This window comes from Schistocerca americana, chromosome X, assembly GCF_021461395.2.
Source record: "Schistocerca americana isolate TAMUIC-IGC-003095 chromosome X, iqSchAmer2.1, whole genome shotgun sequence".
Classification (NCBI taxonomy): domain Eukaryota; kingdom Metazoa; phylum Arthropoda; class Insecta; order Orthoptera; family Acrididae; genus Schistocerca; species Schistocerca americana.
Window position 1 is genome coordinate 683,322,752 of NC_060130.1, and position 20,206 is coordinate 683,342,957.

General features: G+C 37.0%; 1 protein-coding gene across 1 annotated transcript in view; it reads right to left on the bottom strand.

Moving 5' to 3' along the window:
* Nucleotides 1–20,206, bottom strand: part of LOC124556249 (rho GTPase-activating protein 100F) — a 280,318-nt gene that overhangs the window by 216,767 nt on the left and 43,345 nt on the right. The window contains exons 3-4 of the mRNA XM_047130237.1: nt 465–647; nt 61–340 (exon numbers count right to left, since the gene is read on the bottom strand). Coding sequence (XP_046986193.1) covers nt 61–340; nt 465–647 — 463 coding nt within the window. The remainder of the gene's footprint in view (nt 1–60; nt 341–464; nt 648–20,206) is intronic.

Sequence of the window (20,206 nt, forward strand, 5' to 3'; positions counted from 1 at the left end):
CTTTGGAATTACCTTGTATGTTGATATGAATTATATTACATTACCTCATTCTAAACTCACCTGCTTTTCTCTGTCTTGTCACAAGCACCAGCCGCCTAGGTATCGACATAATTATGACTACATCATCCAGACTCATCCGAGTCACATCCACCATGTTGACAGCTAGAATTTCATCACCAACTTTGAGGCATCCACTGTTGTATACAGCTGATTCAAGAGCAATTCGAGATATGAATACTCCATCAGAACGTTCAAGCCCATTACCCTCTCGGATGTACAAACCCAGAGTTTGACCAGGGCGCTTCACAATTTCCACAAGGTGGACAAAATGTTTGGCATCCTAAAAATACCAAATTATTCTCTTTAGGAAACACCTTTAATTGATAGTTAAATTATACAGCTCTTATGTTGTGTGCTAGAAATAATTTTGCTGTTAATATCCATTGTTTAATATTAATACTTGCCTGTAAAGCTAAGAACTTCTTTGCCGCCTCTGCAGCTGCTCTTCCCAAATGCCTTGGGTCGAGAAGCCGTACAACCATCTCTCCTCTTCTTTCCACAGCTTCCAAGGCTGCTGCAGTTGTTGCATCATGATCATTTTCTACTGTTTCAATTTGCCTAAAAATCTCTGTTGATATACCACTGACCTGGTGTCAGAAAAACAGTAAATTAATGACCTGATATGACCTATTCTATCAATTTAATTTAACATAGTAAAACTCTGAAGACTATTATTTATTTACCATATAACAATTAATAGTCTTTTCATTTTCAGACAATTCTTTCAATACTAGTCAGCTATCAAATGACAGCCATAAAATAGCTGTTGAAATCATTTGCATACATACTCCACAATACATCATGCACTCTGTGGTGGTATAAGCATAATATACTTAAATAGTACTCATTAATAAGCTGCAAAAGAAAAAAAATTAATGATCACAATGAAGTGGGCTACAAGAATTCTGATGCAACTACTAAAACAAAATGGCAGTAATGAACATAAAAGTAAGCTATCTTTATGACAGTATGTTAGAAACTACTATTCAAACATGTCATTAAGTAGGTGGAAGCATCTCAAATACCATATCTATATCTATATAAAATAATGCAGTGTAAATACTCAAATAATGGAACATGGCAGTTTTTTTAATGTTATGAAAATAACGCAACCTAACTCTTCAACAGGGTTTGATTTGAATCACAAAAGAGTACACAAATAACTGAAAATGTAACATAAACATTTAACATAAATGTAAATGAATGGATGAAAAATTTTACACACACATTACATTCTACATACTCCTAAGTGAAACTCAATGTCAATCAATATTTCTGTTACTACTGTAAAGCTACAATCAGAAATTTACTGGAATGAAAATACTGTGCACAAGATGTGCACGTGTAACATAAGAACAAAGTATCAGATAGAGTGAAATGAACAAATCTACTAACTAAACTGATCTTTGACATAATCTATGACACTGTTCCAACAACTGTATGTGAATAGAATTGTAAACATGTGCTGCTTGAATTTAATCCTATTGCTTGGCTCTGTACAGTTGAAAATAACTCAGTATGAACTAAAACAAGAGCATTCTGTGAAAATAACTGATTTTCAGTACTCTGTGAAAATAACTGATTTTATTCAGTGAAGTGAATCACAGGCATATATTTTTTCATATTTGTAACAAACTGACAATAATCTGTATTATGGGAAAATTTCAGAACAAACTATGCTTCTTAACAATACAAATTTTAATTTTTTATTGCATTACAGGAAGTTTGCCGAACACATTCCAAATGATCTATGAGTGCAACAGAAGCTCTTCAGTTTTTATTTCCTGTTGTATCAGTTAAGATAAGGGCAACACTATTTTATTGCATTGTGAGGTAAATGTTAATTTTGAGTTCATAATAATTTGGATTTCATACACTTGTTTTCTACAGAAAAACACCCAGAAAGACCATTGATTGTGGCACTGCTCTAGAAAATTGAAATAAAACAATATTTTTTCATAGAAACCAAACAAACCTACAGTTAAAATGGTAGCAAGTGTGTCTTTCCATCTCATATTCCATTGTACTGACAGAAATATTAAGAGATTATTCTAACATTCAAAGGTGCCACATGGTAGTGATGTCCTCAATAAATTTCACCATGAAATGAAATTTACCATGAAAGTAGAGGAAGACATCTATCAAGCAGTCCTTAAGAATTTGGTTTGGAAGAAGATAGATGGCATACTGTATACAGGGAAAAGACTCAATTGCATCTCTATTTACATACATCCAGCTGTCACCATCCAGATTTATCGAGGACTCTTTTGAGAACTCTGATACACAGAGCTTTGGCCATAATTAACAAGGAAGAAGACATCAATGTTATCTTCCAACCAACACAGTGAACTGCATCTACTGCACTCAGTGCAACTGCAAGTAGCCTTATGATAGGCAGTAAAAAATGTTGTGTTCTGCAGCACTGCTGGGAGTATGCCTGTTATGTTTGCCTAAGACAAAAAGATAATCTACAATCATTTAACACACCTTGTACAAAGACAGTTTGTTCCATTTCAAACAGACAGGAATGCTGCGCAGACATGTGGATTGTAGGACAATATAATAAATGAAGCCATTCAAATTAGGAGTGGTAATGGCCTCATGAGCAGAGACAGAAGGTACAAGCTGAGCTCTGTTTGGGACTTGTTACTCACCACAATATGCTGTAACCATGCACAACTGAGAGACATCAACACAAAACATGAGGTGGGACTTGGGTGTAACCTAATATCTCTTCATCACTCTACTCACCCAACCATTCACCCATAACATGGAGAGGGGCTGATCACTTCCTACTTTCACCTACTTAGAAACAACATGCATGTGATCTTGATACTTTTCCAGAAGATGATGAGAGTGGCAGTCTTTGGCTTGTGCAACCTCAGCTCATCCACCTAGACAATTGACAATTTTATACTGTGTTTATTTGTAAAAACTCCACTGATGTTCATGAATCTTATCTCCTCAAATAATAATTCCTTTCATCCAATCATAGTTTGTGTATAACTACACACTTCATAATGTGAGACAGCTATGGTCAAAATGACACTAACAACTTTGTAAGGGCTTTGAATACCTATTATGGCCTCTCAAGAATGCCAGTTTGATCTGCCATGCATTCCAGTTTGCAATGCCAAGGAATCTAGTTCTGAAATGACAGAAACTGATGTAGTGATAGAGATTTTTGCCTGCAATTTTTGCACAGCAACCAAATTCTTAGACAGATTTATTAGAAATTATTGACTACAAATTCCAAATGTAAAATCTGTAATTAACAAGGAAAATGACAGTATTGTTAAAGGCTCATATGTTATATACAGAAAACTATAAATGTTTAGTAATCTGGGTTGTGCATTTCCTTCAAGCGTATGGTAAGAGTAGATTTTTTTATACAAAAAGAATATTTTTGTAGCACTACTGTTCACTCAGACACAAATAATGGTCCAACGACATTCACCACTTACATTACATGTGTCATAAAAATTAATCTCTTTTTGAACATATATAACAAACAGACTGTTAACAGCAAACAAAGTTTTACACTACACAAATTTACATCATACTGACCAGCTGACTGAGATTTCTGTAAGGTGTCTCAAATAACTTTGTTGTAGTACTCTTGTATAAAATGTGAACAATAATTTATAGCAAAGGCTACATTGGCATTCTTCAAGATAGTGGAATACAAATAAAGGTATACCATGACCCAGATTACTTTTTTATTTTCTCTAATTTCTCTGCCTTCCATGATTATGGCAGTATCAGATGCAAATACTGTCACCTATTCCTGAGACACTTTTACAAATTTGTTACTTCTTTCCATCAATCTTTTGTAATTCCTCAAGCTCAGTCTTGTAACTTTCCAAATGACATTGTTCTTAGAACACATAATTAAAATTATATGTTGGTGACAAGTCACCAATTTTAACTCAATGACAAAGAAATTTGGTATGAAACTCAATAATTTTGAAAATGAGTTATAGGATAGAACTACTCACCAAACAGGACGCAAATATAGGCATGGTTAATACAGACATTCATGGGGAAAACGAAATCTTAACCCTTCAGAACAATAGGTTTCTATATTTAGAGCATGAAGGAAAATAGGGCTAAGAAGAGAAATGAAGAGGTTGGGAAGGAAAGAAGAGTATGTGCCAGAAGCCATGTCAAGAGAGACTTGTTATATTTTGGTTACAGGTGGAAAGGAAGCGAGAATCTCATCGCTCAAAAAGAAGTGACAACCTCCCGTTTCTGGATTTCCTTTCCCCATGCACCTGCTGGTCTATCTTGACCTCAGTCCTGTTTCCTACATTTTTTCCTTTTTTCCTTCACATCCGGATATCTGCTCTGTGCCCCTTTTTTTCTCCAGCTCCAAAAGAACATAAGGCCGTGTCATTCACACCAAGATTTACATCTTGTTTGGTGAGAAAAACCAAAGATCTAATCATTTGCAGTATGAATCACTCTTATTTTAGTTTTTGAGTGCCTTATCTTTTGAAAGTAGACATAATGGTAATGTACATGACTGAAAATTTCGCTTCACATGTTTCTGTGTTATTGACATAACTTCACAAATTCTGACCAAAAAATTAGTTTTATACACAATGAAGATTCTTGAAATGAAACCCATTTGCTATTGACCTAATTAACAATACTTTTAGCAGTGACTTATCTATACCTAACAAACCAAATACTGCGTGAAGTGTGAGAAATAAAGTAACCAACTTCGCAACTGGCTGAAAAATATCCTGGTACAGGAGGGAACTATAAGAATCATGCACATTTAAAAAAATAAAAGCAATCCTGCAAGCTCTTACCTATAAAACAAAACAATAACCCGTGTATGTAGAGGACTATGGGTGTGTGTCACCGACTGAGAAGGTTCTTGCGGCTGGTGTAAGGTTGCTCTGACAGAGTAGGTTCTTGCAGTCATCACTGGAGGATTCTAGTGGACCATTTTGGTGTCTGTGGCTCTTAGGTGGTGCAGGCAGCATCCTCAGTTCATATGATCCGCCCACAATGTAGCTCCCGAAAACTAATCTAGCAAATAAAAAAATACCCGCCATGTAGCAGACCTTCCCAAATAGTTATCAGCTCGTGTACAATACTGACCTTTCCACAGAAAACTCATGAATTAAGTTTTCATAAGTGTGTTATCCTGGGTAGGTACATCACATATGCTTCAGTTTAGTTTTCACAGCCTATAAAATGTTGTGGCTTCAGATACAGGCTGCCATAATATGATTCATTATATCAAAGCTTAAATGATCTGCCATTTAAGAGCTTGGAGGAGTTCTGTTTCTGACACCAGTCATAGGACATTATTTTAAAAAGCCACAAGCAATGAAAACTGTTGTATGGAAAAGAACTGCCAATGAAAGTGAAAGAATTTGATGCAATTAAGCTGAGAAACTTCATGTGCACTTAGCATAAGTGAGTGAATCTTGTATTTTGTGCACAACAGCTGCTCCGTAAGCTGCTGTTTCATGTCTGTGTTGAATACTAGCAGTTCGGTGAATAATTTCAATATGTGTCATTTGTGTGGTCAGCTATCAGAGTTAACTTTTAGTACTGTCACAATGAACGGTTTGTTACTCAAACATCAATGAATATGCAGATGCTTCATAATTCATTTCAGAAATTTCTAACCATTTTTGGGGAGTAAGTGGAAACAGTATTGGACTAAGCAACACAGAATCACTTGCATCAAACATGAATTCCACACACACATATATAAATATATAACATATTGTTATTCTGTGATGCTGTGTGTGACCCTAGCTGGTAGAACAATAAATATTTGGAAGTGGGTGCTACAGGTGATAATGATGGAGACTTGTTGAAAATCGCATACATTACCACACTAGCTGTAAAGCTGTGTAAAGCTGAAGCAAATCATGCATAATATGTGCTTTCAGTTCCAAAATAAGTATGTCATGCCATTACCATGCAAATGTCATTCAAAATTACATTTTCAGAGAATCCTAATTCTAAATATTAGTGCAGATAGAATAATTAAATATAGGATTGTAATAAATAATCTATAAATAAGATTTTGTTACAATATGTGGCAGCTGATTAGTGGTTCTATTAAGTCAAGTGTCTACATCACTTATATCAGCAAAATTAAATCTTCCTCAATATATTATATCCATCATAAATACAGTAATTCTTATATATCTTAATAACATAGGATGATATGTGTGTTAGAGAACATAGTACATTTTGTAAAGCTTATAACTCTTCCATTTTTTTCTATTTTTCTCATTTGGCTGCATTTAAATTTTATTTTAACCCCAATGTAGCTTTATGTTCAATCAACAGTAAAACATTTAGAAACACAGAGGAAAATATTCAGTTATTAGCTAGTTATTCTAAGGTGGTGGGTAACTGCTTTTTCTTAAAATTGGTATTCCAACTGTTTCCGCATTCACTAATACTGATGTTCATAATTGAAGAAAACAAATCTGCTCCATTATTACCTTGCCAAAAATAGTAAATCATTTCAACTTCGCGAGCAAAATTTCACAATTTACAATAAATTATGTCAAAGTATTTCCTAAAACCACAGAACAATCTCAGATATATTAATTTTTGTATGACTGTCTCAAATTACATTAATGGTGGTACCCCTCTTTCCATTTATTTCCTCATTAATTACTTAAAATAAGATGTAACACGGCTCTGGATTGCAGGATTAATCATCTCCAACTTTTGAAGGGAAATATGTTTAAGCCTGTCATTAATGGTGCCAGCTTAGTTAGCAGTGTATTCAATAGCAAAAGTACAATGTGTAAAATAATATGTAGGTCAACACATACTAAGAGGTTATCTTTAAGAGACCAGACAGTTTCTTGCAGACTTTCAACATCTGTCACATTTTTCAGTATGGACTTATCTCTGGAGAATCATTACTATAAAACAACAGTCCAACTGAAGGAAGCATTGGCCATCCCACACAAGACAGTTCAATAATTCAAAAGTCATTGTAAGTCTGTTAAACATTACACTCAATTACAATATTTCATAAGAAATAAAGGAATAAAGAAGTCACTTAACGCAACTTGTTATACTTGAACACAATGCTATCGACCTTTGTGAATAAAAATTAAAACAAAAACATGCCAGTAAGTTAAATCACACCCCAGTATCTAGAAGAATGAAGTGACAAGCAAACATGACATCTAGGCATCACCTGACAAGAAAGTGCACAGAAGAAAATGTTAGTTTCTGACTGTAGATTGTTCCAAAGACTTCAGTTATAGAGTGTGGTGTGAGAAATAGAGGGTCCTAGGATACTCTAATCATATATTCAAAAAAATTAAGGTGATGTCTACGGTAATGCTGAAATAGCATTTTAGAGGAGGGAAGTTCAAAGCCACATCAGGCCATATTAATTCATATTTTCAGAAATATCCCTAACTAAGACAAAAGTTAATTTCTCACATCCTTATCCAGTTGCACTACTGTATAATTTCCAATGATCTCTATTCCAGTAGGGTATTAAACATTGGTCTTCTCTTTTTCCTAAGGAGTAGTCCTTCTTCCTTCAAATATTGGGCTATTTAATCTGTTACAGTTCAACTTTTTAGTGATAATGATGACTTCATATTTTCCTTGGATGTGCCAATGATCATCATCCAATTATATGGTAAGCACATATCTTTTTGGGAAAGCAACTGTGGTTAATTACATCTAAATGATTTGTCCATTTTGTTCTGTAGTGCTTTATGCAATCTCCTTTAGTTTTTTTATACATTTTTCTGTCCTCATTTATATGCTACATGCTTTTTCTTGTATACCCTATTGTTCTTTACACCAACCTATTTTTACTGTCTTTAAACTTCATCTTTTTTCAGGAACTATTCCTCACTTTCATATCCTGGAGTACGTATAGCCGTAGTTTTGTAAAATTTCATTCCAGTCTCTCTTCCTATGCATTTTTTTAAATTTTTATAATTCTAAAGTGTATATCACAAATGTAATTAAATCTTCCTACTTCCTACATTGTTACCAATGTCCACCTCTTCTGGGAAACATATAGTGTACCCTTGGAAATTTTTGTTTTATTTTCAGTTACTATTTGGAAAGAGACCCCATTCAGCTAATGCCCTATCCATACAGGCAGGATGGTTTACTTGCTGGCACTAGCTCAGCTACACATATCACACAAATATCAGACGAGGAGCCAGACAAAGGTGTCTCACAATGACCTGTCTTCACCTTCCACCTTTAACACTAGGAGGTTTCTGATCAGACTGAGTATCTTAAAGGTTCCTGATATCTATCCTAAATTTATGGTGATATCAACTAAAACAAAGCTTGTAAGTAGTAGGATACACTGAATGGCCTTTTTAGTGTGTGTGATGTCAGCATCATGGGGCACTTCAAATGAGTTCATGTATTTGACTCCTCCTCTGACAAATGGTCAGGGATTCTTTGTACTTTCTTTTGTACAATTTTGCCTGGAGCAAACTGGAACATTTCCCTTATCATGATATCTGAATATGACATTTCACAATACACTATTTCATGTCTCTGCTGATAATGGTTAGTGAGACTTTGTAATTCTGTGACCCACTGCTAATATGACTCACTTACATATATGTTAGTCACCATTCAACAGTCAGTTTCTAATGGTCTTAGATGACACTCTTGGCGCAACTTTTGTCCTACTTTGTGATGTGTTCACTATATGGTCAGCAACGGCTGTGCATCTGAAGCAACGGTATGATTCTATAAGCTGCTGCCACAATATTACATGTATGTGAATGTATCTTTGATTATCAATATGAACAGGCTGGGCAGTTTTCCTGAAGGACCATCCAATGTCCTGGAAGTTCACAATGAAAACACACTCAAAATCTGTGAATTGCTTGAATTGTGTTCCTTGCACTGTCATAGCATTTAGTATTTCAGTATTATGCTCAGAACTACAAACCACTCTTTCAGAAAGTGAGATACATCTATTATGTACTCAGGCATGGTTATTAACTGTCCACAGAATGCTGATTTGAATAATTGACATTACTACCCTCCATCTACACCCAAATAAAAACAGGGAGTTTCTACATCATGCCTTCAGAGGTGTTAATTATTATCTGTAATTAATGAATCTGTTTACAAACAGCTTAAAGAGTCTTGATTTTAATGGCAAGTTGAACTGAGCTTTCCAGACAAGGAAAATTACTAAAAATGTTCAATATTTTGATAACAGTGACTGTCACCATCTGTACTGGAAGAACATTATCACTTGAATAGCTTACTGTGAAGTGCATCAGTGTATATTCATTCCTGTTAAGAGGACACCATTCTTGTATAAACCATACTTACATATTTCACGTTGGCCATACAGGATGTAATGTATTACGGCAAAATGAAAAATTCTTGGCCTGACAATGAAAAACTATATTTTAATGTAAAAAAATGCACTTAGTTTTTTATATAGCCCCTTTTCAGGTCAATGCATGTCATTTATTGAGCTAGTAAATTCTGTTCCTTACATGAAAATCTGAGACATTTTCTAATTATCCAGTTAGATCTGCTGTAACCTATACATTCAATTCAATTTTTTTCCTGTCACAAATTTCTTTCGATGTGGGATAACTGGGAATCAGAAGATGCTAAATCTAGTGATCAGGGAAGATGCTGCAACAATTTAGTACTTCAAGTTCCTCAGCTTTCTCATTATAAAAGCACCTTTAAGTGCCCGGATTAAACAACACCCTTTTCTTTTCTTCTTTTACAATCCTAGTCTCTTCATGCATTATTTTTGCAGGAAGATCTGTGACATATTTGCGAGCTGTGTGGCATGTTCCATTGTCCTGCTGGTAGATCCCATTGTTTCAAGGAAAAAGAAACTGCATGTAGGGATGGACATGATCCCCAAGGATACGTGTATACATGTGTTGATCCATTGTACCTTCAAGAATGATGAGATCAACCAGGGAATGCCACAGAAACATTCCCCAGACCATGTCACTCCCTCCTACAACCTGGATCCTTCCGACGAATGTTGCAGGGTATTTGCTTTCAGACGTTTCACCACACACACAGCAACGACCATCTGTCCGATGGAGCATAAAACATCATTCATCTGAAAATGCCACCTGTCATGTGTGGCCTTTGGTGCACCACAGTTTTTGGTAGCGCCATTTTGCTATGCACGGTATACCTTAGCCATGGCAGCATGCAAACAGTTTACAAACTTAGCCATTTTGGTAATGCTACCACCTTGGCTCAAAAGCCAATGATTATGCCCTTTTTGATGGTAGATAAATAACTCCATTTTAGCATTACAGTGACTGCACTGCTTTCTGCATCCCCCCCTCCTCGACATGCATTATATACCCTCCACTGCTAGTGGTACCACTTGCTGTCTGTGAGTGGTTATTGGACATTGAGACTGAATGTAGGCAGTGGTCACATTAATGGGACTGGACCATGTATAATGAGGTAATATTGTACCTTTACAGATGTAAGGTGCTATATCTAAAACAAAAAAATATGCAGCCTATGTGCAGTTAGTCAACATACCAACACACACAATACACTGAAAAAGGTCAGAATTTTTATTGATACAAAACCATACATGATGTGGTCAACATCTTAAGAGTCAATAACCTGATAGGCTAAGAGTTAAGGAAAAACCAAATCGCCAACAATACAAAAAGCCACAATGTGAAAAACAGATGAGGCACTTCATATACATTTTTTCCATAAATTTTCTACAGGTTGTAGACCACACCACGTTGTAAAATGTACCAACATTTAAGCCACTATTGCAAATGACCCTCCTCATGCTGTGTAACAATACATGGGCAAGGCAAGTTTTATATATATTATCATCATTTGGCCCCTGTGCTGTAATTAATATATCAAAGTGGGAGACTCACAATTGGCACCACCACCGACACCACTAGGAAGATAGTTGCTGCCTGCAGGAGTGACCACCTATGAGACAGCCTAATTCCTTGCATTAGAGGAAGCTTCAGCATGCCACTACTGCCGGCAAGTATTTATTTTTGTCTGCAGAGCTGAACAGCCAGTCTGTATTTGGCCTGAAGTGTTATTACCATGAAGCTTATTGAGTGTACTACAGAGATGTCAACAAGCTAAGTGGGCTCAGTACAGTCTACCCATTCCAAGCAGTGTCCGCCCCCAGTAGCTGAGTGGTCAGTGCGACAGACTGTCAATCCTAAGGGCCCGGGTTTGATTCCCGGCTGGGTTGGAGATTTTTTCCGCTCAGAGACTGGGTGTTGTGTTGTCTTAACAATCATCATTTCATCCCCATCGATGTGCAAGTCACCGAAGTGGCATCAAATCGAAAGACTTGCACCAGGTGAGCGGTCTACCCGACAGGAGGCCCTTGTCACACGCCATTATTATTATTATTATTCCAAGCAGTAGGACTCTGCATATAACTGAACATTTACCAATGACTTGGGCACTCCATCATTTGTACAGTGTATCAATGTGACAACCGACTCATGGGCTTCTAAGCCCTTGCAAGCTTAGTGTCTTACAGAATAAATGTATTCAGCTAAGATTGTGTCACCATTATTTACTGTTTTAGGATTGCCCATTTCTACCTCTGAGCAGTGACACAACATTGGCAATCAGACTTTGGAACTTATGGTGCTGAGTTGTTCCACTGTCAAGTGTGATATTATTAGTCATTTTTTTCTGCATATTATCATGTCTTTATCACCACAAGAACTTTCTCTGCTAAAAGTGGTCCAATGCAGGGGCAATAGTTTCAACAACTGGTACAGAGTGTCATTCAACTGATGCAAGTACTTGCAACAGCAAGTGCACCTCAACAAACTACAGCTGCACACAAATTCTGAGAATTTCACAGCTAGCAAGAGGACCTGGGCTAAATATGATGCTCAACTTGAAGGAAACTTCTCTGCATATGACATGACAGGTACCAAGTGAAAATTTTATTTAATTTCTAATGTGAGGGCCAAAGTGTTTCAAGTGTGTGGGCTCTCATCTGGAGGATATTGCTTATGAGTCATTAATTTGGAAGTTATATGAGCACTTTGTTGCCCAGGTGCATGTATCAGTTGTTTTTGAGGCTTATGAAGCAGCTTGGTTAGACAAACAAATAGTGAGTCACAAAACTGAGAAGGCATATCAGATATTGCAAATGTAAGTGTTCATGCGGAGTATCCTACAGTGACATTGTACTCCGTGAAGCAGTTACCTAAAATGTATCAGATGAACACATATGTGCTGCTATTTTGAAGGCACCAAATTCTAATTTATAAACTATGCTTTCTATCATTGTGTCTCAGACATTGTAGGTGTGTGTGTCAAAGGTAAGATTTAGAGACTCAGGCCATTTCTGTAATTCAAAGTGCACAACACACTCAGTTCTCTAATCAGTCAGAAGGCAAGCAGCAGACAAAGCCAAGTGTTAAAAAAGTCAGTCACACAGTGCATGTGCCACTTTGCTGTCTAATGCAAGGAAACTGTGCCTGCAGTACTAAACAGCAAATGGCAGTAAACAGTGCCCATGAAAGGGGGCAAAATTCTTTTCCTGTGGCAAGTGCAGCCATATTCAAACAGCGTATTTGCAAAACTGCTGTGATAGGTGGCAGTCAGACTCTAGTTCACAGTGTATTTCAGTACAAGTAATGCAGTATCAGCTGAGGTAGTGCTAGGGGCCCCATCAGTGGCTCACCCTCTGAACAAACAGAAATGTTCACAAGTGATCAAATGGCAGAGAAATAAGCTATATGTACATTTGCATATGGCACAGCATTCTGTGAAACTATAATTAGGTAAAGTGCTTCCGTAATGTTGCTGAACAGAAACACTTGAGAATTGTTTGATAGCCCACTAAAGCCACTCTGTCAGCATAGAATGGGCACCATATTTCAGTAATAGGTGCATGCAGCATGCCTGAAACATTTTGTAATGTTAGTAAATCTATGTTACTTCATGTCTTGTGTTCGTGGGACAGCCCAAATATTTTTGGTGTGGACTCATTAGACTTATCTGGCATGGACATTCAGGACACTGTGGTTCAAATCAATGCTAATGTCCCTCAAGATTGTGTTAATAATTTGTGTGCAAAATGAAGTAACCTGTTTCAAGAAGATCTTGGAAAAGTTAAAGATTTTGAGCTGGACGTAACTTTAAAAGGAAATGTGCAACCACATTTTCATCATGGATGGCCTGTCTCCCCTGCTATTTGTGATAAGCGTGTTCAAGAATAGAGACTATGGCAAGACAGTGATGTTTTTGAAATGGTTTCAGTAATTCAGTGCATACACCCCCCGCCCCTCCCCTTGTAGTTAAAAAAACCATCAGCCAATTTAAGGCTATAGTTCCAGTGCCTCCCATTCAGCAGTGCATTAGCTCCCGCGATTTTTAATGTCTTTTAGCATTAATTAATTGTTTGGGGCATATCTTATTAATTATTTAAAAAGCAACATTTCATTGCCCCATTGAACACTTGTTTCTTATTTTGTCTCTAGAAATACAGAACAAGGGTTCAAGTTAACAGCAAAGGATCCTCCATGTGCAAACTATTTACATGTTGTAGTGTCCATCTGCATGTCAATGAAATATTTAGCCAACTTAGAGTTTTTATTTCAAGTTCTTTCTGAAGCAGGCCTGGAGTGAAGTTAAGTGAAGTGCATGTTTTTCTGTGCAGAAATTGAATATCTGGATCATGTAATTAATGCACAGGGCATACATCCAGCACAGTCACACTCATTAGGACTCAGGGATTTTCCAGAGTCTCATAACATTAAGGAGTTACCAGCCATCATGGGAAAACTTACTTATTACACAAGTTTATTCCACAACACAAATTACAGGTTCACTGAATCAACTGCACAAGAAAGGTGTTCTCTTTCTGGAGTCAAAAGATTGTCAGGACGCATCTCAACAACTTAAGGATGTTCTCTGCAGTGATTGTCGTTTGGTCCACTTCAACGCAGACAAGTCCATTTTCTTAGCAGTTGATGTGTCTCCAATGGGTCTGGTTTGATGTTCTCCCACAGGATTGGTTCCTCTGACAAGTTTATTGGTTTCACTTCCAAAACTTTTAGCAAGGTACAGTGTAACTACAGTCATCTGGAAAAAGAGGCACTCACCATTATTTACGTAGTCACCAAATTTCACCAGTATTTGTGTGGGTAACGTTTCTATATCATCACCAAGCACAGGCCACTGACGGGTTTCTTCAGCCTGTCCAAGCCTGTCCAGACACAGACAGCACCAAAATTACAACATTGGGTCCCGTTGTTGTCACACTAGTGGCATAAATTGTTGTACAGGCCTGCAGCTTAGCACTGAAATGCTGACTGGTTTTTATGGTTACCAATTGGTACGGACTTTTTGTTTGATTAATCTGGAGATTCATGCTTCCAGACTGATTCACAGGGTCTTAACACCCTTCATGGGTATCCAGTACACTACCAGTGTATTGCACAGGAATCTGCCTCAGAACCCGCTCTTTGAGTTGTATTGCTATCTGTTCACAATGGATGGTGTCAAAGCTTAAAAGAAGTCCACCACCCCATGGCATACTATTACTTTGTGCATCAGTATGTGCTTTCTGCGTATCTGAGTGTCCTTCTCTTTCATACTGTGAATGACAAGGCACATCTGTGGTCCCTCAATGCGAAATGTTGAAGTTGTTGCATCTGGGTCATTGGGAAGTAGTATACACCAAGCAGCTACCTCACTGCCATTGTGCGTGGATGTACATGGATGCCCAAATTCAATGGATGACCTCCCACCGCACAGCCTGTGTGGAACATGATTCCAGCCCACCACAATGGTTTTTTTAATGTCCATGTCCAACAGGAACATGGAAAAGGTTAAACATAGATTTTACAAGACCCTATTGGAACATGGAATGATTGCTGGTGGTTGATGCTTATAGCAAGTTTCCCTTGCAGTAGTTAGCAGTTAGCAACATGTTCCATGGATCATTTTGTACAATAGATTGTTATGATGTGGAAGGAGTCATTATGCATTCATGTCACAAATTAAATTGTACTTATGGTTAAATTCTGAACATTTCTAAATTTTTTTAACAAAAAGAAAAAAAAAAAAAAAGATATACAGATGTGAGTTAGTAATTCCTACCCACCACCTTTTACACATTACAATAATTGAAATTCTTCTACGGAATAGAAGGAGTTGGCAAGGAGAAACTTTCTCAGTTTGTTATCAAATTTTACTTTGTTGTCTGTCAGAGATTTTATATCACTGGGAAAATGACCAAAAATTTTTGTTGCAGCTCTGTGCACCCCTTTTGTGCTAAAGACAAACTTAATGTGGAATAATGAATGTTGTTTTTCCTTATGGTATTGTAATTGTGTAACTCAGTGCCCCTCTTGAGCTGTAGTGGATTATTTATAACAAACTTCATGAGGGAATAAATATACTGTGAAGCAGTAATCAGAACGTCCAACTTCTTAAATAGATGTTTACAAGATGATCACAGGTGAGCACAACATATTATTCTAAGAGTACGTTTTTGTGCAATGAAGACTTTCTTTCTCAATGATGAGATACTTCAGAACATTGTTCCATACAATACTATTGAATGAAAATATGCAAAATGTGTCAACTTACTGATTTGTCTCTCCCCGAGATTCGCAATGATTCTAAGTGCAAATGTGGCTGAACTAAGTTGTTTTAGGAGTTCCAAAATATGTTTTTTATAATTTAAATCCTCATCAACATGGACCCCTAAGAACTTTAAAGTTTCAATCCTATTTATTACTTCCTCACCATGTCTGGCACTTATCACTGGTGTAGTACCTTTAGACGTGCAGACCTGAATATGTTAGGTCTTTTTAAAATTGAGGGTGAGACCATTCACAGAAAAATAGTCAATGATACTTTTACAAACTTTGTTTACCATTTATTTTGTTTCGGTATGTGTACTTGCGATTGATTACAATACTAGTGTCATATGCAAAAAGAACTAATTCTGCTTGTTGTATACTAGATGGAAGAATGTTTACATATATGAGGAACAGTAGTACACATAAGATTAAATCTTGGGGAACCCCATATGTGATTTCTCCCCAGTCACAATTATGACCATGGACTATATTACTTGAATTACTAAGTACAACTTTCTGCATTCTTTTGGTTACGTATGACATTATCCATTGGTTGGCTACACCTTCAGACTGATAAAATGTTAATTTATCTAGGAAAATAGGTTGATTCACATAGTCAAATGCCTTCGTGAGGTCACAAAAAATATCATCCAATGCTATTTTATCCTTTAATGCTAGCAAAATCTGGTTAGTGAACATATGAATGGCATTCTCAGTGGAGCAACCCTTCTGAAATCCAAACTATGATTTGCTTAGGATACTATTGTTGCTAAGGTGAGACACTATTCCAGAATAGACCACCTTCTAAAAAATTTTGGAGAATGATGTTAGCAGTGTAGTCCCACTGAATTCCACTACAACAGCCATTACAGTGTCAGCCCTTACCTTGATTTTTTGTATAGAAGGATTATCAGTGGTTGTTGTTTCCATCAAAGGATCACAGTTTATATTTGCTGACTTTCAACAATTTTGTGATGACTGTGGAATCCAGCATACAACAATGGCGATTTGCCCATCATCAAACAATTAAGCTGAAAGTTTTGTACACACATTCAAGATGTAAATGGAAAAGCTGCATACATCTTGCACATGGGATCTGGGCCTAAGAACATTTTTGCATGCTGCAGCTTCTTGCCTCGAGACAGAAAGTCACTGGTGGAACTCTTATACGGTTGACATCATTGTATTCTTCTCCATCTCTTGCAGGAGTCATACATTTCACCAAACCCTACAAGGTTTCATCTTCAGGACAGTGTCATTTCCAGTGTGTTTGGCAAGTGTAGGTATTGAGATAAGTATTAGGCAGATCATCTTATACCGTTCAGGGTCCAATGGGGCTGCATTCGTAGAACCAGAACCAGCTGCAGCTTACTTGGATTTGTAATCTGCACAGAATTTTTGTTCACAGACCCAGCACATTGCAGGGATCCACGGAAGCAGTTGTCACCTCTGCCTCTTTTCCCAGCTCTGTCATCACCTCTTGTCGAGGCATCAATGGAGGTTGACATGAAGAAGTCATCTCTAGTGTCACCGCTGGTCCTGCATCCTGAGATGATGTCTGTGGAGATGCCACCACCAGGCATCCACCAGGATGTCCTATAGGATTTTGAAGCTGATACTGATGTCCTGTCCACAGCATCAGTACCCTGGATGCAGGCATGCACCCTGTGATCAGTTTTTTCCAGTGTTCCCACTGCCATTGGTCCAGGAACTAGCTGTACATGATGATGGTACAAACATTTATGGGGGAAGGGAAGGGAGGGAGGGGGGAGGAATGTGATTTTGTCAAAATATATCGAAGCTCAAGTCTCACAGTTGGAACCGCCATCGAAACCATGAGAAGGAAGTCGCCATCTGTCAGAGCAACCACCATGATGTGGCTTACAATCACACCTTCAAGGAAGTTTCAGTGTGCCGTTGCTGCTGGTGAGTATTTGCTTCCATCCACAGAGCTGATCGGCCAGTCTGTATTAAGCCTCAGATCTGGTCATTACAGAGCTTATCAAGTGTGCTACTGAGTCGTCAACAAGGTACAGTGGACTAAGTACAGCCTGTCTATTCCACACCAAATAACTCTCCATATTATTGAACAGTTGTCAGTGATTTGATTGTTTGACTTGGTAGCTGGGGGGGGGGGGGGGGGGGGCAGCATGGCTGAATGGTAACCAAAGAGGGCCATGTTCAATATCCAGTCAGTGTAAAAGGCATCCAAATGGTGTCACATAAAAAGACTTGCATTTGGCAGCAAGCCACCACACAACAGAGAGTGATTTGGACACTGCGTCCTTTGTACATTGTATCAATGTAATGACCCACCCATGGGGCACACCCTATGTCTTATAGAATAAAAATGTTTAGTTAAGGTGTCACTGGCTCTGAAAGCTTGCAAAAAATTTCCTTATTCTTTATATGCATGTGTTCTCTTGCCGCTGCTTGATGACTACATTTTTTAACTATCCAGTTGCAGTATACTTTCAAAAATTCATTATTTTTGTTGAAATAAAATGTTTGTTTCAAATAAAAACAGGCTGATGTAGGAAAAGGAATGTTTCGAGGAATGTGATGAGTTATGAACCCAAATATAAAAAAAGACTATTGTGTTTAAACTTGGCTAATACATCATTATTGCATTTTCATTTGGTCATGATCATTTTGTTTTTCCTAACAATCCCATGACATCACCTATTTTATACACCTTTAATTGCTGATCATCAAATATCATATAATGAACTTTCTTCATATAACTGTACCGAGCGAGGTAGCGCAGTGGTTAACACACTGTACTCACATTTGGGAGAACGATGGTTTAAACCTGCATCCAGCTATCCTCATTTAGGTTTTCCATGATTTCCCTAAATCACTTGAGGAAATTGCTGGGTGGTTCCTTTGAAAGGGCACAGCTGACTTCTTTGCCCATCCTTCCCTAATCTGATGGGACCGATGACTTTGCTGTTTGGTCCCCTCCCCCCATCCAACCAAACAACCAACCATAAAACTGTTGTCCGTGGTAATAGTTTTGGAACATTCTTCTACAACATCAGCATCTATATTCCACAAGCAACTTTATAGTGTGTAAAGAAGGGGCATGCTTCAAATATCACTATCATTTTCTACTTTTCCTCTTCTTTTCAAGAATTGTGCATAGTCAGAATGACAGTTAGTATGCTTCCATATGAGTTTGGTGTTCTTTAATATTCCAATCAAGGTCATTCTGCAGGATGTATGTGGGAGGAAATTTATTAATTTTATTACAATATGTTGCCTGACTGTTTTAGAATGGTTCACTCTCAGAATATGAACAGTAACCTCTCTTGACAACATATCTCGTGTAAAGTCTGTTACAGAAGTTTAATGCACATCTCAATGACACGTGCATACTTACTAAATGGACCTATTATGAAAATACAACCATTCTTTGAATATTCTCTATTAATCCTACCTCATAAGTCTCCCAGAAAGGGCATCAATACTCCAGAATGAGGCAAACAAATTTTTTGTAAGCTACTCCTTTCACTGGTGAATTACATTTACTCTGCATTCTTACAATGCTCCTCTACAACTAGTTTTCTGTGATGGTTTCACTTTAGAGCTCTCCAAACACATACTCCTACCATATGAATTTTCTTCCATAGAAGTATGGTCTCATTTGAACTTATCCCCCTTTTATTAGCTTTTAAAACTTATGAAGAATCACAAACCTTCATGCACTTTCATAGACTGACGACAAGATGTCCAAACTAAAGGCTTTTATGATGACTTGATATTTCAGTTCATCCATTTGAACAAAAAACAAAACTAAATGAAAAATCTTTAAAACAAAATTATTCATATTTTATTAACATTATTATTCAAAATAAGCAAAGAAATCATTAACATCAACCCTACCTCTGTATGAGGCTGGGAAATTTTCACAGTCTATTACACATTGATGTAATAATTCAACCATACTTTCCCTAATAGATAAGCTGGTCATGCTAATGTTGTTACGTGGCCACCTACATCTACCTATGAGATCATATGTAGACAGAACTCTACAGAAGGAAGATGGATACATGAAACAAGGTCACATTATGGACATTACCATCTTCATAAAGGAACACAGAGCTGCACTAAGACAACAAATGCAAAATGTTGTTTATTGTGAAATGTTGAGAACATTTTGGAACTGTTGTAAATTTGCAAAATGGCAAATAAATTACAATAAGTAATGAAAAACAAGATTCACATAAAATTTAATCATTTTTAATGACAATTGTATCAAAAATCATGGCTGTGTCTTGATATAGTGTTTATTTTCATACAGTGTGTGCTGTGAAAAACATATTTTGTGCTGTAGCATCAGTTGCTATCAACATTTGTGCTTTATACAATTTTAGTAGCAGTGTCTTCATCCAAAAACTTGTTCACTCTGAATATGAGTGTATACCAACATAAATAAATGAATATATTTGAGAATTTTTTGAAGTTATGAGTGGCGTGCACTACCTATTTCCTAGTAAATCAGCATTTGTCATTTAGTTACTGAAGAACATATTATAACTAAT